The sequence below is a fragment of the Salmo trutta genome, chromosome 38, assembly GCF_901001165.1.
Source record: "Salmo trutta chromosome 38, fSalTru1.1, whole genome shotgun sequence".
Taxonomy (NCBI): Eukaryota; Metazoa; Chordata; class Actinopteri; order Salmoniformes; family Salmonidae; genus Salmo; species Salmo trutta.
This window is the reverse complement of record NC_042994.1, coordinates 30,578,416-30,599,346: the sequence shown is the minus strand read 5'-3', so window position 1 is coordinate 30,599,346 and position 20,931 is coordinate 30,578,416. Positions and strand designations below refer to the sequence as shown.

The window sequence follows — 20,931 nt, the reverse complement described above, 5'->3', positions numbered from 1 at the left end:
CTTTTGTTTTATTATGTCATTAGAAATGTAATGTTAAATTTTATTGATATAATTGATTGCATAAAAGGTTTATGGTCTGTTTTGCGATACACACAAGGATGAAGAAGGAGACCAACATAACATGGGCATAGAACGTAACGGATGGACGTTTTCCCCAGGTTTAGTTACATTATGAGTAGTGGTTTAGTTACATTATGAGTAGTGGTCATAGAACGTAACGGATGGACGTTTTCCCCAGGTTTAGTTACATTATGAGTAGTGGTTTAGTTACATTATGAGTAGTGGTCATAGAACGTAACAGATGGACGTTTTCCCCCGGTTTAGTTACATTATGAGTAGTGGGCATAGAACGTAACAGATGGACGTTTTCCCCAGGTTTAGTTACATTATGAGTAGTGGTCATAGAACGTAACGGATGGACGTTTTCCCCAGGTTTAGTTACATTATGAGTAGTGGTTTAGTTACATTATGAGTAGTGGTTTAGTTACATTATGAGTAGTGGTCATAGAACGTAACAGATGGACATTTTCCCCAGGTTTAGTTACATTATGAGTAGTGGGCATAGAACGTAATGGATGGACGTTTTCCCCAGGTTTAGTTACATTATGAGTAGTGGTTTAGTTACATTATGAGTAGTGGTTTAGTTACATTATGAGTAGTGGTCATAGAACGTAACGGATGAACGTCTTCCCCAGGTTTAGTTACATTATGAGTAGTGGTAATAGAACGTAACGGATGGACGTTTTCCCCAGGTTTAGTTACATTATGAGTAGTTGTCACGCCCTGACCAGGTGAACTCTTCTATTTTGGTCAGGGTGTGGCATTTCTATAGTTTATTTTCTATGTTTTGGGTATAGCCTTGCTTTGGGGCGTATTTCTATGTTGGGTTCTGTCGATTCCCAATCAGAGACAGCTGTCGCTAGTTGCCTCTGATTGGGGAATCATATTTAAGTTCCTTTTCCCCCCACGATGTTTGTGGGTTGTTGTCTCTTTTTGTTGGAGCAGTAACGATACGTTTATTCTCTGTTTTGACCGTGTAATTTCAGTCTGTAATAAATAACATGTGTTCGCTCCCAGCTGCGCCTTGGTCCACTTCTTCCTTCCTGCACGACGATCGTTACAGAACAACCCACCAAACCAGGACCAAGCAGCAGAGGAACGAGGAGTTGAGGAAACTCGAGAGGCCTCCCCAATAATTTTTTTGGGGGGGGCACAAGGGGAGTTTTGCGGGGCAAGTTTGGAGCCCCAGGCCAAATCCCCGGACTGTTTCTCGGAGGCCAGTTAATGGACAGGGCTTATGCTTCGGGGTAATGGGTGTTATGGCGAGGCCAAGTGTTTTTAGGCCAGTACGCGCTATACCAGCGCCCCGCAGTTACCAGGGGGTAGTAGGCATTCAGCCAGAAAGGGCGATGCCAGGGTTAAGCTCGAGACCGCCAGTAAGCCTCCATGGTCCTATATATCCGGTACCAGCACCACGCACCAGGCTTCAAGTGCGTGAACCCAGCCTCGCCAGTCAACAGTCGTCGGAGCTGCCCGCCAGTCAACAGTCGTCGGAGCTGCCCGCCAGTCAACAATCGTCGGAGCTGCCCGCCAGTCAACAGTCGTCGGAGCTGCCGCCAGTCAACAGTCGTCGGAGCTGCCCGCCAGTCAACAGTCGTCGGAGCTGCCCGCCAGTCAACAGTCGTCGGAGCTGCCCGCCAGTCAACAGTCGCTGGAGTGGCCAGACTGCGCTGAACTGCCGGAGTGGCCAGACTGCGCTGAACTGCCGGAGTGGCCAGACTGCGCTGAACTGCCGGAGTGGCCAGACTGCGCTGAACTGCCGGAGTGGCCAGACTGCGCTGAACTGCCGGAGGGGCCAGACTGCGCTGAACTGTCGGAGGGGCCAGACTGCCCAGACTGTCCCGAGCTGCCAGACGTCCCCAGTCCAGTCCGGCCCGTCCCTGCTCCCCGCACCAGGTTAGTGGTGCGTGTCCACAGTCCTGACCGGCCCATCCCTGCTCCCCGCACCAAGCCAGTGGTGCGTGTCCCCAGTCCAGTCCGGCCCGTCCCTGCTCCCCGCACCAAGCCAGTGGTGCGTGTCCCCAGTCCTGTCCGGCCCATTCCTGCTCCCCGCACCAAGCCAGTGGTGCGTGTCCCCAGTCCAGTCCGGCCCGTCCCTGCTCCCCGCACCAAGCCAGTGGTGCGTGTCCCCAGTCCAGCCCGGCCCGTCCCTGCTCCCCGCACCAGGTTAGTGGTGCGTGTCCCCAGTCCTGTCCGGCCCATTCCTGCTCCCCGCACCAGGTTAGTGGTGCGTGTCCACAGTCCTGTCCGGCCCATTCCCACTCCCCGCACCAAGCCGGTGGTGCGTGTCCCCAGGCCAGTCCGGCCCGTCCCTGCTCCCCGCACCAGGTTGGTGGTGCGTGTCCCCAGGCCAGTCCGGCCCGTCCCTGCTCCCCGCACCAGGTTGGTGGTGCGTGTCCCCGGTCCTGTCCGGCCCGTCCCTGTTCCCCGCACCAGGCCCACGGCGTGTGTCCACAGTCCGGCACGGCCTGTGTCCGGTCCACCGGTGACCAGTCCTGTTCCGGTCGGCGGCTCCGCTCCGGAGCCTGAGCATGCCGCTCCACCGTGGTCCAGTCCGGGCCAGAGGGGTAGGGCTAGGGTGGAGGCAGGGGGAGAAATACGCCCGGGGCCAGAGCCTCCACCGAGGGTGAGGCGCCCACCCGGGTTCCCCCCCTAATAGACTTTAGGTTGGTGCGCCGGGAGTACGCACCGTTGGAGGGGGGGTACTGTCACGCCCTGACCAGGTGAACTCTTCTATTTTGGTCAGGGTGTGGCATTTCTATAGTTTATTTTCTATGTTTTGGGTATAGCCTTGCTTTGGGGCGTATTTCTATGTTGGGTTCTGTCGATTCCCAATCAGAGACAGCTGTCGCTAGTTGCCTCTGATTGGGGAATCATATTTAAGTTCCTTTTCCCCCCACGATGTTTGTGGGTTGTTGTCTTTTTTTGTTGAGCAGTTAAAGATCAGGCATTTTCTTGGTTTTGTGTACGTGTTTTATTCAGTGTAAGAATAAACATGTGTTCGCTCCCAGCTGCGTTTTGGTCCGCTTCTTCATCACCCGACGCCAATCGTTACAGTAGTGGTAATAGAACGTAACGGATGGACGTTTTCCCCAGGTTTAGTTACATTATGAGTAGTGGTTTAGTTACATTATGAGTAGTGGTTTAGTTACATTATGAGTAGTGGGCATAGAAGGTAACGGATGGACGTTTCCCCCAGGTTTAGTTACATTATGAGTAGTGGTTTAGTTACATTATGAGTAGTGGTTTAGTTACATTATGAGTAGTGGTCATAGAACGTAACGGATGGACGTTTTCCCCAGGTTTAGTTACATTATGAGTAGTGGGCATAGAACGTAACGGATGGACGTTTTCCCCAGGTTTAGTTACATTATGAGTAGTGGTCATAGAACGTAACGGATGGACGTTTTCCCCAGGTTTAGTTACATTATGAGTAGTGGGCATAGAACGTAACGGATGGACGTTTTCCCCAGGTTTAGTTACATTATGAGTAGTGGTCATGGAACGTAACAGATGGACGTTTTCCCCAGGTTTAGTTTATTTTTCCCTTTTCTTGTCTGGTCAATTTATTTTTTGTTTTAAGGAACATAAGTGTGTTTATTGTTCCTGAGGAGGGAATGATATAAATTGACTAAAATTGATTTGAGAATGTTTAAGTATGTATCAAACTGTGGAAGGAAATTAGTAGTAAATGATGTGTTATGGGTTAGAAGAACTGTGACTGCATTGGGGATCTGAGGGGGCTCATAAATGAAGGTTATGGTAGTAGAGGGGTGTTATTTCTAGAGACTATGTATATTAATAGAAGAGAGAACTCACAGAAGAGAAAGGACAGCTGGCTGTGTAAAATATAGGAATGCACAACATAGGGACAATTCTGAGTAAATTGAACATTACACATACCTAGATTAAGGTAAGAGTAAAAGTGATAGTGGTGAAATTTTTGAACACTATGGTAAAAGTTTAGGAGAGTTATGACTTGGAGTTTTAAGAGGTTGGATATTCTTCCAACTGGAAGACACTTGACTGATTACATGTTATTCTTACAGCAATTGCTGTAGGGACCATAATTTGGCTATCATTATGTATAAGTATATCTGTGGTAGGAGGCCAGGTATTTGAGACAGAATGTTTACATAGGGCTGTTATTTAAATATTACAAAGTAGTGATCTTGACATAAGAAGAAAGTCTGTTGTCAGGAAATAACCCATGTGTTAGTGTGTATGTCCTCAGGAGAAAAGCAGCACATAAGAAGCCAGAAATATCCAAGGGCATGGGCTGACTTCTAGAGATTGAGTGTACATCAAGATACACCAGGCTGGGGGTATACTTCTTATAGCACCTGCAGTGGTAAAGATCATCATGTCTCTCTTCGGTGGGCGTATAATTCTCACAAGAAGTAAGGTCCAGCTGAATAATGGGTGAGCTTGAAAGGACCATGACAGAGGACGCGGAGAGAGAGAGACTAGATTCCACTGTAGACATACAGTTGTTGGGTTTGGGAGCTACTTATGTTGTTGGTTAATGCATCATATGAAAAAGGACAGATGTTAGGGTAATTGTGCTCTAAACAACATGTTGAAGGCATTAATGTGAAAGCATATACAGTGTTGAATTAAGAAGATAAGATATCATGTTTATTAGGGATATGCCTATCGGGTGAAATGGAGCAGATGGGAAACAAAGTGAAAATGACATGATTTGGGAACACCTCTCAGAACCTGGGGCCGAAAGGGGAAGACTGGGTGGAAGCATGAGGAAGCTTTTTAGTGCTTTTATTTCTGTGGATTCCAGCAGAAAAGTATCTTGGAGGCATAGAGTCAGGTGAAGAGAGAGTGGGAATTGTCATGGTCTCAGATTTCGGTTTTCATGAATATATTTGTGCATAACATATCACATTGTCAATACTGTTGTGTTTTTGTTTTTCACTTTACAAGTCTTATGCTTAGGAACCAGAAGGAGAGGGGTCGCCAGCTTCAGCTGGAATGTTAGTTGGTGTATGATGAGTGATGGAAATAAGTGGATGTATGGTGTAATCATAAAACAGAGGCCATAAGTCTCTAAGTTTGAATGCCTCACAGAAAGAAGGCAGAAACCTGAACCAGGACCAGAGGTTCCACGTCTGGTGATCCAAGAGACCAGGTCCGAGTGTTCCGGAAGAAAGGAATGAGCCAAGGAGGGAGGGTCCCTACAAGGTGGCTTGAACAATGTTAACTGCTGTCCAGGTGAAAGGAAGCAACACCTGGTACCATCTAAACCACTGAACCAAAGTCCCGTCGGAAAGGAGGAGACAACCACCAGGCCATGAAGGAGCAGAGGAAATCAAGGAGCCAGGCAGGAGCCAGGCAGGAGCCAGGCAGGAGCCAGGCAGGAGCCAGGCAGGAGCCAGGCAGGAGCCAGGCAGGAACCATGCAGGAGCCAGGCAGGAGACAGGCAGGAGACAGACAGGAGACAGACAGGAGACAGGCAGGAGTCGAAGAGGAGGTGGATCGAGGAGCAACTTCCAACAGCAAACAGACACTCTCTCCTGAATATCCAGAGAGTCCAGGGATGGGGAGGAGTGACATGCCTGTTGCTCCTGATGACATACCTACTCTGGCAGATACCCCTGATAGAGGTGTTGTTCAAGGGGACGGAGAAACAACGACAGGAGAATGGAAAGGAGACTTTCTGTCCTCACATGGTCTTCCTAACAGACAGTAAACCAGGACAGATGAAGAACGGTAGAATGGCCTTGACAGCAACAGCGACAAACCTAGAAGAAATTGTAAAATCACCTCCCACTAGAGATTAGTACACAACAGCTAAACGTAGGATGGACAATTGCATTTTGTCTAGCAAATCACATTTGTCTGATATTTTAATAGTACCTGAACTTGCATCTGATGAAGAATGTGTTAAATGTTCAATGTTCAATGTATTCAGAGTCAATACTACATACCTTTGTGTACCATATAATGCAGCTTGGCATTAGGTAGCACTAAAGGTAGAAGTGAATTAAACCAAAATATGTTGGGAGAACATGAATGTACAACATATGACATGAGAACTGAATGAAATGGTCCTCATAATGATAGGTTTACTATGGTAAAAAGTAGATATGAATGTTTCTACAGATATGGGGATAATGGGATAATGTGAGAAACACTACAGTTAATTGTTAAATTATTTGGGTGTTAAACTGCAGGAGTTTGTAAATTTGATAAAGGAATGATTGTGAATCACAAAGGTACATGTGGTACATGTGGTAACATAACTCAAGTAACACTATCTCTTGCAATATTAAAGAATCAGGACAGAAGTATAGCTGACAGTTTCGGGATGTGTGGGCAGAACAAACTCTTGAATGTTTTACCAGAAGGCTGGACTGTGCCTTGATTAGAGCAACACAACAGGTGTCTATCATTAAATCACAGCAGGATGAGTCTGTAAAGCATAGAGTAAGGGAAGCCTATGAATCAGATCCCAAAGTATATCTAGATGCGATTGGACAGGTGAGAGGAGTTCCTGATGAATACAAAGCAAGAGATGAGGTTAAATCAGGTTTTGAATCAATATTTCTTTGGATAACACCTAATAATAACAATGTACTAGATGGAACTTTTCCTGTAGCTATGACCAAACTGAAGGGATTGTGACAAGAGGTTAAGGACAATGAACCCATGGTTGGGACTGGTTGGATTTAGCTTTAACCTCTCTAGGATGTCCCACCTACTCAACAGCCAGTTGAATCCCGTGGCGCGTTATTCAAATACCTTTGTAATGCTATTACTTCAATTTCTCAAACATATGACTATTTTACACCATTTTAAAGACAAGACTCTCGTTAATCTAACCACACTGTCCGATTTCAAAAAGGCTTTACAACGAAAGGAAAACATTAGATTATGTCAGCAGAGTACCCAGCCAGAAATAATCAGACACCCATTTTTCAAGCTAGCATATAATGTCACATAAACCCAAACCACAGCTAAATGCAGCACTAACCTTTGATGATCTTCATCAGATGACAATTCTAGGACATTATGTTATACAATACATGCATGTTTTGTTCAATCAAGTTCATATTTATATCAAAAACCAGCTTTTCACATTAGCATGTGACGTTCAGAACTAGCATACCCACCGCAAACTTCCGGTGAATTTACTAAATAAACGTTCACAAAAAACACAACAATTATTTTAAGAATTATAGATACAGAACTCCTTTATGCAATCGCTATGTCCGATTTTAAAATAGCTTTTCGGTGAAAGCACATTTTGCAATATTCTGAGTAGATAGCCCAGCCATCACGGGCTAGCTATTTAGACACCCACCAAGTTTAGCCCTCACCAAAGTCAGATTTACTATAAGAAAAATTGGATTACCTTTGTTGTTCTTCGTCAGAATGCACTCCCAGGACTTCTACTTCAATAACAAATGTTGGTTTGGTTCAAAATAATCCATAGTTATGTTCAAATATCCTCTGTTTTGTTCGTGCGTTCAAGACACTATCCGAATGGTAAAGAAGGGTGACGTGCACGGCGTTTTTTTGTGCACGGTGACGTGCACAAAAAAATCTAAATATTCCATTACCGTACTTCGAAGCATGTCAACCGCTGTTTAAAATCAATTTTTATGCCATTTTTCTCGTAAAAAAAGCGATAATATTCCGACCGGGAAAGCGTGTTTACGTTCAAAGAGAGAGAAAATAAAAACATGGGGTCGCCTCGTGCACGCGCCTCAGTCTCATTGTCCTCTGATAGACCACTTACCAAAGGCGCTAATGTTTTCAGCCAGTGGCTGGAATTACATCATTCAGCTTTTTCCCGCCTTCTGAGAGCCTATGGGAGCCGTAGGAAGTGTCACGTTACAGCGAAGATCCTCAGTTTTCAATAAAGAGAGTCAAGAAGAACAAGAACTTGTCAGACAGGCCACTTCCTGTAAGGAATCTTCTCAGGTTTTTGCCTGCCATATGAGTTCTGTTATACTCACAGACACCATTCAAACAGTTTTAGAAACTTTAGGGTGTTTTCTATCCAAAGCCAATAATTATATGCATATTCTAGTTTCTGGGCAGTAGTAATAACCAGATTAAATCAGGTCCGTTTTTTATCCGGATGTGTAAATACTGCCCCCTAGCGTAACAGGTTTTAAGTAAATGGGGTTACTCCAGGAGGAGGACATGATTGCAATGATTATGGTGTTCAAGGGTTTCCTGTTTTAGTAAAGCTCCTGATTATTATGTGTTTGATTGAAAACTGGACTGATGCAATATGTATAACCTGGTAATCATTTACTATGGAGTGTATTGTCTATTTCCTTTCTACCTTTGACAAGGGATAAATTAAGTTAGAACTTCTGAATTTTGTATACTTCAACTTGTGGGTAAAATGGGGAAATTCCAGTTACAAGTGTCCATGGACCATGTCCTTAGTCCTTTAGCAGGTGTTTTCATTTGTGATTTCACTGTTGTTACAGAGGTGTCTGTAAGGAAGGATCTTGTTTAAGTGTCGAATTTAGAATGACTTTATAAGGGTTTTCTTATTTTCTTTATGTTTTAAATAACTGAGATAACCTCAGGGAAGGCTATGTATTACATGCTAATGCTTTTACATTGTATTTTCAGTTTGATTTTACTTTGTATTTGTACAGATTAGATCTTTTATTTCTTTCCATTGTATATGGATTGGAGATGTTTGGTCCAGTATATGTCTATGCTTTATTTCACATTTCGTTCAATGTTCATTATTCTGTGCGTGTATTGTTATCATTTTGCCTCCATCCTTGTTGCTTTTATTTAGGTATTGTTTTGGTGTGGGACTAATTAGTCCCAGAGGAGGGATTTATGTGGGAGATAAGCAGCTGTGCTGAAGGAGAAAGAACATAAATACATTGGCTATAGGAGGAGAAGATGACATCTGGTTCTAATAGAGCAACAGGCCACGGTGGGAGGCATAGCGACCTGACAACTGTACTTGAGTTATGCAGAAAGGGCCCCAGATACATTCAAGATAGTCAGACAAAGGGGCACAGAGAAAAGGATGGCGGCAAGAGGACCACACATGAGCATGCAGTGCATGCATTATTTTTGTACCACATGAGGAGGCCCTGCTAGCATTATAACCTATACAGCTGTCAGATGTGGGCGTTAACAAGCAACAACTGATATGGAGAGATAATGGTAAAGAACGGTCAAGGGAAGCTATTTTCATATAGAGGGAGGGGACTCTATACGTTATGCAAAGACAGAATCCTATAAAGATAGGACTCTGTAATATGAGAATTTAGTATTTTCCATGGAAGGGCTTGGCTCTGTTGCGTGTGTGGTAGGGTCCTTCCATGGAAGGGCTTGGCTTTGCTACTCTGTATTAAAGTCTATATTGAATTCACAAGTTCTTGTAAGAGTATTACGTTCTTAAAACCTGTTTGGGATAGGGGGCAGTATTGAGAATTTTGGAAAAAATATGTGCCCATTTTTAACTGCCTCCTACACCAACTCAGAAGCTAGAATATGCATATTATTGTTCAGGTTTGGATAGAAAACACTCTGAATTTTCTAAAACTGTTTGAATGGTGTCTGTGAGTATAACAGAACTCCTATGGCAGGCAAAAACCTGACAAGGTTTCAAGCAGGAAGTACCCTGTCTGACAAGGAGTCGTGCGTCTTGCATCTGTTTATTGAAAAGTAAGGATCTTAGCTGTAACGTGACAATTCCCAGGGCTCCGATAGGCTCTCAGAACCCGGGAAATACCTGAAGGTTGACGAGGGAGCCTCAGGCTGAAACACATTATCGCCTTTGGTAAGTGGCGGCTCAGAGGACCTTTGAATGAGGCGCGTGCACGATTCGCTCCTGAGGAGAAATTTAATTCGGCTGTTTAGGCTCAATGCATATTCCCGGTCGGAATATTATCACTTATCTACGAGATAAATGGCATAAAAATTGGTTTTAAACAGCGGTTGACATGCTTCGAAGTACGGTAATGGAATATTTAGATATTTTTGTCACGCCAATGCGCCATGCGCGACACCGTGATGAAGCATTCTGATAGTGTCTAGAACTCACGAACAAAACGTCGCTGTTTGGATATAACGATGGATTATTTGGGACCAAACCAACATTTGTTATTGAAGTAGAAGTCCTGGCAGTGTATTCTGACGAAGAACAAGCAAGGTAAGAACATTTTTCTTATAGGAAATGTGATTTTGGTGGAGGCTGACCTGGGTGGGTATCTAAATAGCTAGCCCTGTGATGCCAGACTATGTACTTAGATTATTGCAAAATGTGCTTCATCCGAAAAGCTATTTTAAAATCGGACATATCGAGTGCATAGAGGAGTAATGTATCTATAATTCTTAAAATAATTGTTATGCTTTTTGTGAACGTTTATCGTGAGTAATTTAGCAAACTGTTAGTAAATTCCCCGGAAGTTTGCGGGGGTTATGCTTTTTCTGAACGTCACATGCTAATGTAAAAAGCTGTTTTTTGATATATGAACTTGATTGAACAGACATGCATGTATTGTATAACACAATGTCCTAGGTGTGTCATCTGATGAAGATCATAAAAGGTTAGTGCTGCATTTAGCTGTGGTTTGGGTTTATGTGACATGATATGCTAGCTTGAAAAATGGGTGTCTGATTATTTCTGGCTGGGCACTCTGCTGACATAATCTAATGTTTTGCTTTCGTTGTAAAGCCTTTTTGAAATCGGACAGTGGGGTTAGATTAACGAGATTCTTGTCTTTAAATAGCTGTAAAATAGTCATATGTTTGAGAAATTGAAGTAATAGTATTTCTAACGATTCAAAAATCGCGCCACTGGATTTCAGTGGCTGTTACGTAGGTGGGACGAGTTCGTCCCACATGCGCCAGAGAGGTTAAGACAATTTTCCACGACACTATATAACTCAACGTTTAAAAAAAAAAAAGATCAGTAGAGTTGAAAATGTGATGGAAACCAATTTAACTTGTATTTTTCATTCGGCACATGTGAATTTAACAGCAGGTGGATATTGATCCAACACCTGCCGCTTATTCAAACCAGCCCACTGGTCACAGACGTCAGTTGAACATCTAGTTTCCATTTACATGTCAACTAAAGTCAATTCAACATGAAATACATTGGATGTAGTTTGCAAGTTCAGTGAAAAATGTATAAAAAATACCCGATGTTGATGGCTTTTTACAAATCCAATCAGTGTTCTACATTGATCTAACATCACATGGATTTATTTTGTTGAAATGATGTGGAAACAACGTTTATTTAACCAGGGGGAGGTTTGTAAATGCCCCCAGGAAAGTGGAACGAGGAACTCTTCATTGAGACAACGATAAACAGCAATCCGTGGGTGAGTTGTGGTGGATATTATAAAATAAGGATCTGCTGGAGTCCAAGTCAAACCAAGATTCTTTATTTCTGAGCTCAGAGAGAATAACAATTACATTGTCTACACTATCTGAATACCAAAGCATTGGGTGATGAGCACATATCTTTGTTTCCTATTCCTGGGAGGGACTTTATTTGTACAAGGACGCAGGTGCAAATTGGTTTGCAACACAGGATAATACTCCCAGGAACAGGAGATTATAATATGACAGTTTCACAAGGTTAGTCACATACTCAGTTATGTGGACACATACAATTAACATTTTCCATTACAGTCTGTGAACAATTTTTTTGAAATTAAAATCATCAGTGGGCCAACAATGCAAATGTAAACAATGGAGCAAATGCATCACATCCAAATATCACTTGATTATCTGTAGTGCTGGAGGAATGACACATGCAGATAAACACACACACAGTCAGAGTTTAAAAAAGGACCATTTAAACACATGGAATCTGATCTACTTTATATTCAAACTGACATACTCCATATTCAATTCATATTTTCTAATGAAAACATACACATATTTTTGAGTATACTTTCTACAATTAGAATAATTATTCATGGTTTCTTACATGACTTTTAAGTGACTGTGATGAGTAATATGTCTTCCCACAGTCTGAGCATTTGAAAGGCTTCTCCCCTGTGTGTATTTGCTCATGAGTTGTCAGCATTCCTGACTCCTTAAAACTCTTTCCACACCAGGCGCAATGGTATGGCTTCTCCCCTGTGTGTATTCGCTCATGACATTTCAGTTGTCCTAAGCGGCTAAAACTCTTTCCACACTGGGCGCAAAGGTATGGCTTCTCCCCAGTGTGTATTCGCTCGTGAGATTTCATGTTTCCTAAGTGGTTAAAACTCTTTCCACACTGGGCACAATGGTATAGCTTCTCTGCTGTGTGTTTCCTCTCATGTCTTTTCAGACTTCCTAACTTGGTAAAACTCCTTCCAATCTGGGAGCAGAGGTGTTGTCTTGCTGGTTTGGATGTCCCTGGTTCCTCCGGGTTTGTTTTTTCTCCTGCCAAAGACAGTGTTTATGTAAAGAGAGACCTGAATGAAACCTCTACATGATAAAACTAGCTGTATGGTACAGAACGCGACCTACACACTTCCTTATTAAACCTAAAATAGGTAAAGAAGAGAGACACAAAGCACAGTAAGATCTCCCCATTGTCAATTTGGGAAGATGTTACAAAAACTATAAATACAACATGTAAAGTGTTGGACCCATGTTTCATTAGCTGAAATATAAAGATCACCGAATTCTTCACTTACGCACAAAAGCTTCTTTCTCTCAAATTTGGTGCACAAATTCAATTACATCCCTGTTAGTGAACATTTCTCCTTTTACAAGATATGCCACACCTGGAGGATGGATTATCAAGAAGCTGATTAAACAGCATGATCATCACACAGGTGCACCTTGTGCTGGGGAGAATAAAAGGCCACTCTAAAATGTGCAGTTTTGTTACACAACACCACAGATGTCTCAAGTTTTGAGGGAGTGTGCAATTGGCATGCTGACTGCAGGAATATCCACTGGAGCTGTTGCAAGAGAATGTAATGTTAATTTCTCTAGCATATGCCGTCTCCAATGTCGTTTTAGAGAATTTGGCAGTACACCCAACTGGACTCACAACCGCAGACCACGTATTAACGACGCCAGCCCAGGACCTCCACATTGTCTGAGACCAGCCACCCAGACAGATGATGAACCTGAGGAGTATTTAGCTCTGTAATAAAGCCCTTTTGTGGGGAAAAACAAATTCTCATTGGCTGGGCCTGGCTCCCCAGTTGGTGGGCTTATGCCCTCCCAGGCCCACCTATGGCTGCGCCCCTGCCCAGTCATATGAAGTACATACATTAGGGCCTAATGAATTTATTTACATTGAGTGATTTCCTTATATGAACAGTAAATGGTTGAAATAGTTGCATGTTGTGTTTATATTTTGGTTCTGTATATACAGCTGAAGTCAGAAGTTTACATGCACCTTAGCCAAATTCATTTAAACTCAGTTTTTCACAATTTCTGACATTTAATCCTAGTAAGAATTCCCTGTCTTAGGTCAGTTAGGATCACCACTTTATTTTAAGAATGTGAAATGTCAGAAGAGAGAATGATTTCAGCTTTTATTTCTTTCATCACATTCCCAATGAGTCAGAAGTTTACTTACACTCAATTAGTATTTGGTAGCATTGCCTTTAAATTGTTTAACTTGGGTCAAACGTTTCGGGTAGCCTTCCACAAGCTTCCTACAATAAGTTGGGTGAATTTTGGCCCATTGCTCCTGACATAGCTGGTGTAACTGAGTCAGGTTTGTAGGCCTCCTTGCTCGCACATGCTTTTTCAGTTCTGCCCACAAATTTTCTATAGGATTGAGGTCAGGGCTGTGTAATGGCCACTCCAGTACCTTGACTTTGTTGTCCTTAAGCCATTTTGCAAGTATGCTTGGGGTCATTATCCATTTGGAAGACCCATTTGTGACCAAGCTTTAACTTCCTGACTGATGTCTTGAGATATATCTTCAATATATCCACATAATTTTCCTGCCTCATGATGCCATCTATTTTGTGAAGTGTACCAGTCCCTCCTGCAGCAAAGCAACCCCACAACATGTTGCTGCCACCCCCATGCTTCACGATTGGGATGGTGTTCTTCGGCTTGCAAGCGTTCCCCTTTTTCCTCCAAACATAACGATGGTCATTATGGCCAAACAGTTCTATTTTTGTTTCATCAGACCAGAGGACATTTCTCCAAAAAGTACAATCTTTGTCCCCATGTGCAGTTGCAAACTGTAGTCTGGCTTTTTTTATGGCGGTTTTGGAACAGTGGCTTCTTCCTTGCTGAGCGGCCTTTCAGGTTATGTCGATATAGGACTTGTTTTACTGTGGCTATAGATACTTTTGTACCCGTTTCCTCCAGCATCTTCACAAGGTCCTTTGCTGTTGTTCTGGGATTTGCACTTTTCACACACCAAAGTACGTTCATCTCTAGGAGACAGAACGCGTCTCCTTCCTGAGCGGTATGGCGGCTGCGTGGTCCCATGGTGTTTATACTTGCGTACTATTGCTTGTACAGATGAACGTGGTTCCTTCAGGCGTTTGGAAAAAGTATTCTGAGGTCTTGGCTGATTTATTTTAATTTTCCCATGATGTCAAGCAAAGAGGCACTGAGTTTGAAAGTAGGCCTTGAAATACATCCACAGGTACACCTCCAATTGACTCAAATTATGTCAATTAGCCTATCAGAAGCTTCTAAAGCCATGACATAATTTTCTGAAAATTTCCAAACTGTTTGAAGGCAGAGTCAACTTAGTGTAAGTAAACTTCTGACACACTGGAATTGTGATACAGTGAATTATAAGTGAAATAATCTGACTGTAAACAATTGTTGGAAAAATGACTTGTGTCATGCACACAGTAGATGTCCTAACCGACTTGCCAAAACTATAGTTTGTTAACACGAAATTTGTGTAGTGGTTGTCAAACGAGTTTTAATGACTCCAACCTAAGTGTATGTAAACTTCCGACTTCAACTGTATGTTGAAAACGTTTTTTTGGGAAACGCGATGGATCATTGGGGATCATTCAATATTCGCTTTTTTTTTTTACGTTTAAGTTTCCGACTTCAACTCTCTGTCCATCTTCTCAAGGGTCTGTTTCTCAAGGTCCACAAAGTACTGTCCAGTCGATGACTCAGTCAATGACCACAATGAGTCTCTTGTGGACAACATCAGTGACATATCGCAGAACTACTGCACACTGGTCGTTGGATGTTAAATCCTGTGTAGTGTCCATTTGTACTGAGAACATCCCTGCCTTTCTCACTTCAACAGCAATTGTCTGCAGAATCGACATTCTGATGACTTCAATTACTTTATTTGCTGTTTTGGGCAAAATAATAAAAATGGATTTTCAGTGCTTTTGCTGTCCCTTCCTATTTTCCGTGTACTGGGCACTGAACCTCTCTCTGCACATCTGGTTGCTCTGCAGAATGAGATTAACATTGTAAATAACCTAAACTTAAACGTGCATCTGAAGGTTCCTGCTCTGAGTCTGACTCTGTACTGACCACCATCTCCAGTTCTGCAGGAGCACCAGAAGCTCTAGTGCTGCTGCTGCTTCCTTCTCCACCTTTACAAAGAAAATACTCTTATCATACTCACTATCATTAGTGTATCAGTAGGCTACATTAATACAGCGCTGGGAAAAATAGAGAGACCTGATGTCATTTTTGGCACGTGGACACTGCAACGAGAGCGTGAGAGTCTCGCCTGATGCATGGATTCTCCATCAACTCATTCCTGTTTGCTATATTATCGCGGGTCAAGTTGACCATTCATGGCAGGCCAAAACAACACTCAGGCCACCAGGAAACGTCCCGGTGCTCCCGACGGCCAGTCCGCCACTGCTGTCAGGAGTTTTGTTTGCCTGTTCTAGAGTCTTGTAAAGATAGGGGGGTTGACTGGGACAGGCAATGTAACATCCATAACATTCCCAGGAAAGGTTTTTGTAAAACATGCACCTTACATCAGATCATCTTGAAACTTTCTCTCTAAAGCTAACTTTCATCAAGGTTTTATATGGTCTATTGGTTTCTCTCTTTTCATTGGCAGAAACCTTTTTCAGTGTTATGATATTCATAACATCCATATCCACCAGTCTATCTTCATGTCAACTAACAGAACTCTGCTGGTTGTCCTGGTAACAGATACCAGTGGGCAGATCTATTTTATTTGTTCAAACTAAACTACAGCACTTACTTTGATGTGTCAAAAATGATCCTTTCTTCTCCTCCTCCTCCTCTCACAGTTACACTCAGCCCCGTTGTTTTCCTGCAGTCCACCAGCAGCACAGACAACCTCTTCATACCCAGCAGTAAGGTGCTACCAGGAGAGGCACAACACGGGGACTCCGGGAGGGAGGAAGGGCTAACGTTGTCCTGGAAAACATAAAGAGGGGACACAGACACATATCATTATGGATGCTGATGTCACTGTTGACAAAGTGCTTTACAGAAACCCAGCCCAGACCCCGATAGAGCAAGCTGTATGCTAGACCAGACCAAGCTGTACCATCTGGTGTTCTGATCTGGAGAGACTCTTCTCTGCCTCGTCAGCATCAGGATGTTGTCGAGGCTCACCAGAAGATCCACAATAGTCATGTCTCTCTCCTGTGTGAATGAGAACATCAAACAGATGGTAAACGTACGACCGTCTATTACAATCATAGGGTCTTACAAGAGGCATTAATATCTCTAAACAGGACCTAAAATGCAAATGTGAAAGGGTAGTTCCACGAAATGGGTGCCTTTTGCATCCCTTTGATATAAGTATAAATTATGCTCCAATATTGAATTTTAAAAGCCTGTTGTATTAGATGAGGTGAACTTTAATGTAGACCACATGGAGAATTCAATAAATCTAACTTAAAAGTCCCCAAAATATATGTACCAACGATTGAAACTTTAACAATTCCTACAGTACTGAACAACATATTCAAGTGTAGAACTTCAGTAGAATGCCCCTTAAAACCCCACATTAGTTCAACAACTGCATAGTTTGTGGCCCTGTTTTTAAGACAGTACTCACGGGTGGTAATCTGATATTCTGTCTCCTCTTTCACTCCCAAAACGTCTTCCTTCTTCACCTTTATTGAGATAGCATCCTCTTCCTCTCTAAAAGGTTCTTCCTCTGTTTCCTCTATAACATCCTCTTCTTCTTCCACGACAATGTTCAGTCCCAGAGCTTCTTCCTCCATACAGCAGACCTCTTCTTCTTTAGCAGGGGACGAGTAGTTTAGTGAGGTCATGGTCGGGGATGTTAGCTAGCTAGTTAGCATTAGCGACTAGCCTAGTGCAAACCTCAGTATAAATATTTAACAAGTTTGCAAATTGAACAAGCAAATTAGGTTAAAGTTAACCAGTTGACACGTCAACTGAAATGTGTTAACAACACTGAGATTAGCTAATGTACATTAACATGGTCTAAAGCGTCAATCTTTCAGTTTTATGTTGGCTAGCAAGCTATCGTGGCTATTGAAAGAGTAGCCGTTTTTTTTTTTTTTAAAGAGTAGCCGTGTTGTTCCTGAAGAAGCATCCCGTCCAGTAAATTATACGTCACGCAAGAATCAACACATGAAAGACGCACATCGCCATCTGCTGACTGGAGTGGTACCGCAGTTTGGAAACAATAGTTACAACACTTTTTGTATTGGAAATAACGTCATAATAATTTAACAATAAGCTGATATATTTTCTCTTACGTTTTACAAAGAATACCGTCCTGTACACAGACGTAGAAGATTCATATGAATATGTAATGCTGAATAAATACTTATATGAATAGGTTGTGTTTTAATACACATTTGCTCTGTTCAGTTTTTACATTTGTTTTTATCTAGATGTGACGGTACTATTCCCTTTAAGCTAAGATACAAATCATCCTGTAAACCAGGGGTGGGCAACTCCAGTCCTCGGGGGCCTGATTGATGTCACACCTTTTCTCCATCCCTAGCAAACACAGCTGATTAATCAAACTGCATTCTAAACTGAAGATCATGATTAGGTGATTATTGGAGTCAGGTGTGTTAGCTGGGGCTGGAAGCTATGATCCCTTATTGATATCACTAGTTAAATCCACTTCAATCAGTGTAGATGAAGGGGGGAGACAGGTTAAATAAGGCATTTTAGGCCTTGAGACAAATGAGACATGGATTGTGTATGTGTGCCATTCGGAGGGTGAATTGGGAAGACAAAATAGTTAAGAGGCTTTGAACATGGTATGGTAATAGGTGCCAGGTGCACCGGTTTGTGTCAAGAACTGCAAAGTTGCTGGGGTTTTCCAGCTCAACAGTTTCCCATGTGTACCAAGAATGGTCCACCACCCTAACAGTGGCGGTCAGTGCCATTTAAAATGAGGCAGGACGATTTGTTTTTTTCATGAACATGGCCTTATTTCTATTACAGCATATTAGATGACTGTCATTCATATTTCATTCACCCTGTTCAATGTAACAGCGATAGGTTTTGGCTACTACATGATACTAACATTTCCCCTATACCTATCATGAGGTTGCTACAACTTAGCCTATGAATTAAAATTTAGAATGTAGGTGCACACAGGTTGAGAGAAACATTTGAGGTGACAGACAGTGACACATGGACAGACAGTGACACATTCAATACCACCTTGCACACTCTTGCCTGCATCTAGCTGACCTAGGGTGTAATCATTAGTCAGTTGCAGACGAGAGTTTCTATTGGACATATTCAGGTATGTTTATCCCCGTTTTGTTCCGTTTAAGAAACGTTTTTCAACAACAATCGGCGGAATGTGTGATCTAACTTGAACTTTAAGTAGCCTATATTTGATGTGATATATTCCTTTCGAGACAGGATTGTGTCACGGCACAGATCTGGGGAAGTGTACCAAAGCATTTCTGCAGCATTGAAGGTCCCAAAAAACACAGTGGCCTCCATCATTCTTAAATGGAAGAAGATTGGAACCACCAAGACTCTTCCTAGTGCTGGCCGCCCGGCTAAACTGAACAATAGGGGGAGAAGGGCCTTGGTCAGGGAGGTGACCAAGAACCCGATGGTCACTCTGACAGAGCTCAAGAGTTCCTCTGTGGAAATGGGAGAACCTTCCAGAAGGACAACCATCGCTGCAGCACTCCACCAATCAGGCCTTTATGGTAGAGTGGCCAGACGGAAGCCACTTCTCCGTAAAAGACACAAGAAAGCCCGCTTGGAGTTTGCCAAAAGGCACCTAAAGGACTTTCAGACCATGAGAAACAAGATTCTCTGGTCTGATGGAACCAAGATTAAACTCTTTGGCCTGAAGGCCAAGCGTCACATCTGGAAGAAACCTGGCATCATCCCTATGGTGAAGCATGTTGGTGGCAGCAACATGCTGTTGGGATGTTTTTCAGTGGCAAGGACTGGGAGACTAGTCAGGATCCAGGGAAAGATGAATGGAGCAAGGTACAGAGAGATCCTTGATGAAAACCTGCACCAGATCTCTCTCCAGAGATGTTCGATCCGGTTCAAGTCCGAGCTCTGGCTGGCCCACTCAAGGACGTTCCGAGACTTGTCCCAAAGCCACTTATGCATTGTCTTGGCTGTGTGCTTAGGGTCATTGTCCTGATGGAAGGTGAACCTTCGTCCCAGTCTGAGGTTCTGAGCGCTCTGGAGCAGGTTTTCATCAAGAATCTCTCTGTACTTTGCTCCGTTCATCTTTGCCTCGATCCTGACTTGTCTCCCAGTCCCTTTTAAAATTATCAGAAAAAAAATATTCAGTTGTATTTGGAACGGCAAGCAAGACTAAATTAAATAGGCCTATTTATATAATGAATATGAATTCGGAGGGCAGAAATGATGAATTATTAAGTCTCGTCCCGTAAGCGGGACGGACATCCAGCGAAAAACTCCTATCGACATTAGCATAACGAAAAAAAGAAAAAAAATTCAAATATAGGACTATGTCATATCGTTTTATAGATACACCTCTCCTGAATCGAACCACGTTGTCCGATTTCAAAAGGCTTTACAGCAAAAGCAAAACATTAGATTATGTTAGAGGAGTATATCGTAAAAGTAGCCACATAGCCATTTTCCGACCAACCACATGCATCACAAATAACCAAAAAACAGCTAAATGCAGCACTAACCTTTTACAAACTTCATCAGATGACACACCTAGGACATCATGTTACACAATGCATGCATTCTTTTGTTCGATAAAGTTCATATTTATATATAAAAACAGCATTTTACATAGGCGCGTAACATTGACTAACTATTTTCCCTCAAATGCATCCGGTGAAACAGTGCTACAATTTACTAAATTAATATTCGAAAACATTTTTAAATGTAATATTGTCATTCTAAGATTTATAGATGAATATCTCTTGAAAGCACCTGTAATGCCAGATTTAAAAATAACTTTACTGGGTAATCACACTTTGCGATAAAAGGGGATGCGATATTCAGAAAATTACCTAGTAATACAGGTCAGCGCCATCTTGGAACAATCGCATATCACATCTAGTCTTGTATACTATTGTCAATAATCCCTTACCTTTGGTAGTCTTCATCAGAAAGCACTTCCAGGAATCCCAGGTCCACAACAAATGTATTTTCGTTGGAATAAATTACTCCTTTATGTTCCAAGAGCTTGTTCTTGTTAGCGCGTCTGAAGGCTGATCCAAATGCTCCGTCGGCCGCGGGACAGCTATTTCGAGAAAATGCATTTTTCCCCCATTTAGGTTCGTTCAAACATGTCAAACGTTGTATAACATAAATCTTCAGGGCCTTTTTCAACAAGAGAGCCAATAAGATTCAAGGAGGATGATTGCATTGTCTTTCAAAACGTTTCGAAAGGGGAGGGAAGCCAGGGCCGCCGGCGTCATAATGGTGATGGCCCTCCTCATGTGACCAATTTCAACAGCGTCTCATTCATTCAGTTTTAACAGTAGGAGACTCAAACCACTTTGTAAA

At 42.6% G+C, this 20,931-nt stretch overlaps 1 protein-coding gene across 1 annotated transcript in view; it reads right to left on the bottom strand.

The window, feature by feature from the left end:
- LOC115177635 (piggyBac transposable element-derived protein 4) overlaps positions 1–17,832 on the bottom strand; it is a 45,576-nt gene extending 27,744 nt beyond the window's left edge. The window contains exons 1-2 of the mRNA XM_029738566.1: positions 17,024–17,832; positions 16,508–16,605 (exon numbers count right to left, since the gene is read on the bottom strand). Of these exons, the coding sequence (XP_029594426.1) occupies positions 16,508–16,605; positions 17,024–17,243 (318 nt within the window). The 5' untranslated portion in view covers positions 17,244–17,832. The remainder of the gene's footprint in view (positions 1–16,507; positions 16,606–17,023) is intronic.
- Positions 17,833–20,931: the final 3,099 nt, after the last annotated feature.